The following is a 7,345-nucleotide window of genomic DNA, read 5'->3' on the forward strand; positions in this document are numbered from 1 at the left end:
ATATATATTGCACAATAAAAACAACCAGTAGTACTGGAGTTTTCATTTGGTCCTAAACTAAATCACATGAACTGATGAGAGATCAATATTGCTTTACATGTTTTAAAATATGGGTTGAGCCATCTCCAATTTGTCAAATATTCTAGATGATTAGTAAGATTTATGTCTCGTTTGGTTATACAGATAAGATGAAATGAAATGAAAGTTGAATAAAATATTATTAGAATATAATTTTTTTAATATATATTTTTTTTTATTTTGAGATTTAAAAAAGATAAATTATTTATTATATTTTGTAATTTGTATGAGAGTTTAAAAAAATTATAATGATTATATGAGACGAGATTAGATAATTTATGTAACTAAAAGAGTCTTAATTATAAGATCAGTAGTACTCCATCATTACATGATGTCACCATGACTAAATTATGAATTAATAGACTATATATAACAAGAAAATTGCGTGAGGTTAATGTTTATCATCATCATCATCAGTTGAGGGGAAATAAATTAAACTCTTGAAAAAAAAAACCTACATAATGATTCAGTACTACAACTACTGTCAGTCTGTCACGACTTGGGAAAACCTAATCATCAGTACTATATATATAACATTCACCACTTTTATATACTCCATTTATTATAGAGAAAATATACTTACAACTGTGAAGTACGTAACTGCCGCGTAATCGTTTTGAAAAAGATGAATAAAACATGAGACCCACATGAAAAAAATTAATTTTTTAATAGTAGATCCCACTCTTTTTCAAAGCGATTACACGACGGTTACGCACTTCACAGTTGTATATAGAATTACTCTTTATTATAATATCACAAACTGGCCGGCTTTAAAATCTTATTGAATGTTAACGATAACAGTAATAAATCGGGCCAGCTTGGCTAAAGGAGACCAATTCACAACATGACCGGGGAGCGGCGTTGCTTTCCTTTCCGAAATTGGGCTTTTTGTAGGGTCATATAAATATATAATTTCAATTTCAGGAATTTCCTGGACCGCCCCCATCTTCTCCATTCAGTTAATAAATGGACCCTAAATGGTAAGAACAACTTTAGCAACAAGCTAGGCTTGATAAATTGGCTTTGCTAGATACTGGTATTTCCACAGTACTTAGTTCCATCTTCAATGTTGCACTTTCATCCCAACTAAGTCGGGCTTGAAGATGCTTTCTATAGCTGAAATGGAAGGTCGCCATAAGGCCACTAAGCGTATAAGCATCAAATAACTGTTTAGCATGCCAACCCTAAAATTCCTCCTGATTGATTTATAACAAATTTAAATATGTGCCAAATTTTTATCGAGAAACAATACTCATATCAGAACATAAAATGTCTTGTCTTTAGTTTCTACCACGACAAGGGCTCAAGAAAATTATTGGAAAGCACAAGTAGAACTGGAGGTCCAATTCGGAGTGAGTAAACAACTTAAAATTACCCTGCCAGGAATACTAATATTCTAACAAGAATCTGAAAATCTCGAACCAACATTTTGCCAGTTTCAATCATCACAGCTTGTTGTTGTACCAGAACACACCTTTGCTCTGCCCACCTTCATCTGGTTCAACATAAAGACACTCCTTTGCCTCCCTCCACATTGCTTTATAAACCGGTGTGCCATCAAACTGATAATAATCTCCCAAAATTGGCTTGATCGCCTTTGTAGCTTCCATTGCATGATAATGCGGCATGGTTGAGAACAAATGGTGTGCCACATGAGTATCTGTGATGTTGTGGAAAATCTTGTTCAAGATTCCATAATCTCTGTCAACAGTTGCCAAAGCTCCTCTCAACCAGTCCCACTCGGAGGAATCATAATGGGGCAATGATGGGTGAGTGTGTTGCAGAAACGTGATCAGCACCAAAAACCCATTCACGATCAGCAATGGTACTCCGTAAATGCATATAACCCATATAAGTCCTTTCACCATGGCAAGACGGTAGAGCCCATAAGAGACAGCAAGAACACCAGCATCAGAAATGTATATTTGGAATCTCTGGCGATCTGTGTAGATGGGGCCGTAAGGGTTATAGTGGCTTGCAAACCGATCATATGGCCTGCCTGAAACATTAAGAGTTAGGTAGAGAGGCCAGCCTAGAGTCAGTGTGATTGCTAGTGTGACCACCCGGCCTGGTGGATTGTTCAGGTATTTGGAATACCATGGGATACTAGATTTTTTCTTAGGGACGAAGACCTCATCACGCTCAAGGGAACCCGTGTTAGAATGATGGCGGCCGTGGCTATACTTCCAGGAGAAGTAAGGGACAAGAAGAAAGGAGTGGAGAATTAGACCAACTATGTCATCAAGCAACTGGTAGTCGCTGAAGGCATGGTGTCCACACTCATGAGCTATGACCCAAACGCCTGTCAGGACACAACCTTGAATAATCCAGTAAATTGGCCAAGCAAGGTAAGAGAGTGGTTGAGGAAGGTGGTGGAAGTAATTGGTAGCAATATAATAGAAGATAGAGGTTATAGCGAAGTCGTAAACAACATAGGAGAATGAGTGGAGTACAGAACGCTGGAAACAATGAGGTGGGACGGCTTTCTTGACCTGGCTGAGGGTAAATGGGGGCTTTGAGTGTGGAACTCGCTTCAGACTGCCAGATTCAGATTTACTGGGAGTTAGGGGAGCTACCATTCGGCCACCGGCACCCATTGCTTTTCCAACCTGCAAAAACGTGATACTACTGAGTAGTGTATGATCTTGGACTGTGTTTCTACAACAATCTACTGAAAAATCCAACTTCCAAATAGTTATGTAGGTTCAACGAGCAATTCCATTGATTTCATTGCAAATTCTAATTTTTTTTTAATATATATATATAGTTATAAAAAGGCTTTTGCAATCTTTTAATGGTTAAACCAGCTCAATGCACTACGAAATAGCCATCCGGACTTGCTCCCCTGACAGCAGTACAAATTACATCTAATATTTTTCCAGGTCCCCTAAATACGTACTCAACTCCACAAGCTGTTGAATTGATATCGCAGTACGATATATCCCCTACCTCATCCCAGGACAATCAAGCTTTCTACGGGAAAGTTTAAAACAAGGAACAAAAATGTACAAGGAGACGACAACATCTCTGGTATCCCTTGTTATTTCGATGAGCACGTGAAAACGGAAAAGGGGGCGAAAAACTCAAATATGTGAAGATATATGGGATGCGACGAAAAATAGTAACAAACAAATATTTTTCACCATTTTCAAGCAAAAAGAGAGAGCAAAAGTAGAGTGAAAACACCATCAGTAGTGGACTTCCTTTTCACTGCCAGAAAGAAAGCCGAATTGTAGGGTCCAAAAGCAGGAGAAAGCAAGTGAAATTGGCAGGGACTGCTCTTTCTTTTTATAGTCAAATTCGAAAGGGGTTTAGTTCACCACTAGAGAAGTGATTCCATCCTTGAGAGAAAAAGGCTTTAGTCCTTACCAAGGTAATACATAGAACACCCAATTAATCCCGCGACATATACGATGTTATAGTGCACAAAGTTACGTCACTTTAGAGTAAGCAAGCACCAAACACAGTAAAACCCAGGTCATGCTTCCAAGACGTATGAGAAAGTAAATACAAATACAATTCCTACCAAATATTAAACCCAACATTCAACGTACCTGAAAAATATAGATATAAAATGCACTCGGTTTTTATACTCCAATAATTTGACCTACCAAACTCGCGCGTGAAATAAAAAACAAAGGGAAAAAACGAGTACATACGCCCAAAGCAACTCCTTATATAAAAATATAACTTGGTCAAGAATATCATTAGTGCACTCTTGAAACGAAAGTTAGGAAAGCGACTCGTCCAGCAAGGATATTAGTATACGACTCGGTACAATAACGTGTGGGTGCTGGGCCAAGCAGAAGTTGATTGTGCATTTAATGACTCACGAATACCGACTGACTTATTGGAAAGATCTGATCCCGTGCGCCGAAAAATCTAAACATCTAATTAAACAGCGAGTGTCATCTTCTCCATGATCTATTATTCTATTCTTTTGCTATTACTTCCACTATTATTCGTCATATTGTTGGTAGCTCTTAAATATTGACGAGTCTTAGGACCACTTTTTCTCTTGGAAGTTCCAATGAGACTCTTCGTACCAAAACCTTTTTTTATTTAAAAATAAATCAAAGATAGATATTTCAACAAGACCAACGAGTCGATTACTCCATGGTCTACCACCTCATCAAAGAAAAAAACAGGTGCCTGAACTTCCGAAATATTGCGATTTACGAATGAAGAGAGCTACAGATGGTTTCCTTCTTTACCTAAACAGTTAGGATCATTCCCACCTTGTGGTAATCCATTGTTGACCATTAATATAATATAATACCCCTGTTTCTCGAGCAAAACAGTTATGTGGCTGTGAGCCTTTTATTCGCATAATTGTACTAGAATTTCGGAATATTCGTTATAAAAGCAAAAAAGTTTTTATAAATAATAACGATTATGCTATTTTTATGGCACGACGCTTTTCTGTTGAAGAAGACATCTTTGTTGACAATGTTCCTATCACCCAATAGAGAACAGACAAAAATAGACTCATTCGAATATAAATGGGCCAGAGTGAGTGCAACGCGTTTTCATGCACTAAAAAAACCTTTCAAATCAGTAAGCATAAGTAATGAAAGCAGATATTAAGAATCAAGATACAGTATTGCAGTTTGTAATCGCACAAGGAGACAATATAATTTTTCTAGAGACAATATAATTTTTCTAACCGACAATTTATAATGCTAATAATCAGATTTGATAAAGCAGTAAGCTCGACGAGTGAGGAATTGAACCAAAAAGGAACACTTAGATTTACAAAACAAAAAGATTAACAGTTAGATCGAAAATCAAAATCAAAACCTATGGCCATAATAGGCTGGGAACTACGAGTCTACGACATGGGATGAGGTCTTGCAAGATCAAGTTTAGATCCAACCTACGAAAGTTCAAAGCGTTTAAAAAAAGAAGAAGATGAAAGAACCTAGAATGTTCCTACGTCGTCATATTAGGATTCTCCCCACCAATCAAAATCGAGAAGAAGAAAAAGATTTCAGTCTCCGATTATAATATGATAATGTATGCATCCTTAGATTAAGCTCAAAACCATAGTATTTCTTGGCTCAGGAATCGCGAGTTTAAGCTGGAAATTAAATACTAAGACCTCGCGCTTTGGAAGGAAAAACAAAGGCAAAGATCTCAAACATGGAGAAGAGTTAGGAACAAAACCCGATAATTTCTGACTAGATCTAAACGAATCACACCACAAAAGGAGGATATCGAGCTTCGATTCGAATAAATTTTTCATATTCAATTAGAAAGCACAGAATGTGAATACACCAAATCGAGCTTTCACGAACCTGACCAAATAGAGAAACTAATTAACATCAGGGAAAGCACAAAAGAAATACCTGAGAAAATATAGAAGCCCAGCCCTTGAACTTCAATGAATCTCTCTCTCTCTCTCTCTCTCTCTCTGAGTGGAGACGCTGGCCGATGAAAAGCCGGCCTCTTTTAAGACCTCTCGTAGGCTTGTATTTAAGCCTGCCGTTCCCTCCACCAGACACTCACTGTATATGTAGGGTCTACAACATGTTGTTTGTCCTTTTACGTAATTTACGAGCCTGCCAGCACGTTCTTGCGTACGCGGCAATCTCTGAGTGGCTTATTGCTTGGTCCACTGACCGAATCAAAATATTTTGGTCACGAGTCGGCACGACTCACGTGACTGGAGGCATGGGCCATATTTTCCAGTTTTTTTTTTTAACGGCCATGAAAAAAAGCTCCCCGTAATGCTAGTACAGTAATAAATTTTCCTTTCAAAAAAATAAATAGATAAATTTTATACGAGAATTTTGTTAAATAATAGATCTCACTAATAAAAAATAATCATTTTACATTCTTTTAAAATAAAATCTAATTTTTTACAGAAACTTATATAGAATTTATTTATTTAAGATTTATACGAATTATTTCTTATAATTTAAATTCTCAAAGAAAAAAATAAATTAATTAAATCCCCTGGGGCTGGGAGTGGGGCTCCTATGACGAGGCGGTGTCACCGTCGATCAGTAACTGGTGCGTGCTGTTGCATGCAAGTTGAGCGTGGGGGTGAAGGTGGGTTTAATCGTTAATAAATTAATATTGCATTAATCTTATTTTGGTTTATTTGATCTAATTAAGAATGTTAACCTACCAACAATTAAGAGCATTAATATTGGATTTATTAAATTTATTTTTAAATTTTGATAGAAAGCACATATTTTTCATATATTTAAAATTTCTTTATCCATAACTCTACGTTGAATTAGTTATTTAATTCATCAAAATAATAATATAATATTATTTTTTTAATAATAATATTTTATTTTATTTTCATATTTTATAATTACACTAATTATATATTAATTAATAATTTAATTTGATTCTAATATTATTATTACAAGACAATTAGATATTAAACATGAATAAAAATGACTATTGGAAGGTACGTTTGGATAGTGAGAAGTGTTGAGAAGTGTTGTGAATGTTTGTGAATAGTAGTGAAAAAGTAATGAAAAAATAATAATAAAATATTAAATAGTAGTAAAAAGTAGGTAAAAAGTAATGAATAGTAGAAAATTAGGTAAAAAGTAATAATAAAGTAAAGAATAGTAGTACTCTCACTTGCCAAACACACCAAAGTGGATAAAAAATAGATTTGATGAATGAACAATAGCTCTTTAAATTTGAATAAACTTATACATTTACTGTAATTCAAAGTTTCACATTTATCTTTTTGACTAATCTAATGCAACTCTCTTTTGATGAAATTCATCATATTTTATATTTGATTAGGCTTTTAATAAAGCTAATACCAATGCTCTTAATTTGTCTAGATGTTTCTAATTTGTTTTTTGTTATGGGACATGAACACGTATATTGATTGTGTTTTAAGAATTCAGTTTAACAATAATCTAATAAATCCAAACCTCATCAGACAAAACTATGTTATAACATATGCAACTTTCCATTCTCTTTTACTTTATTAAGAAAGATAAATATTTTATCAACAAATTGATTATATAAAAATAAATTTATAAATTAATATGACTTGATATGATACGTTAAATTATAAAATTATTTTTATAAAATAAATTTAATTAATCATACGAAGTAGCGTTAGTTTATAAATTTATTTTAATATAATTTATTTATATCTATAATACTTTTTACTTCAAAAAAATATATATTATGGTAATAGTAGACATGCATGATCAGGTGAGAGTAGGGGTGTCAATATGTGACACGACCCATTAACTCAAGACGAACACGACACGATAAAAGTAGG

The 7,345-nt window shown here is 34.6% G+C and overlaps 1 protein-coding gene across 1 annotated transcript; it reads right to left on the reverse strand.

Annotated features, from left to right (window-relative positions):
* Nucleotides 1-1,254: 1,254 nt before the first annotated feature.
* Nucleotides 1,255-5,569, reverse strand: LOC109011954 (delta(12)-fatty-acid desaturase FAD2). Its single transcript, XM_018993367.2, has 2 exons — nucleotides 5,427-5,569; nucleotides 1,255-2,687 (listed from the first exon to the last, which is right to left on the reverse strand). Exon 2 carries the CDS (start codon nucleotides 2,673-2,675, stop codon nucleotides 1,524-1,526), a length of 1,152 nt encoding a protein of 383 aa, XP_018848912.2. The 5' UTR covers nucleotides 2,676-2,687; nucleotides 5,427-5,569; the 3' UTR covers nucleotides 1,255-1,523.
* Between the last annotated feature and the right edge of the window lie 1,776 nt (nucleotides 5,570-7,345).

The sequence above is a fragment of the Juglans regia genome, chromosome 3, assembly GCF_001411555.2.
Source record: "Juglans regia cultivar Chandler chromosome 3, Walnut 2.0, whole genome shotgun sequence".
Lineage (NCBI taxonomy): Eukaryota > Viridiplantae > Streptophyta > Magnoliopsida > Fagales > Juglandaceae > Juglans > Juglans regia.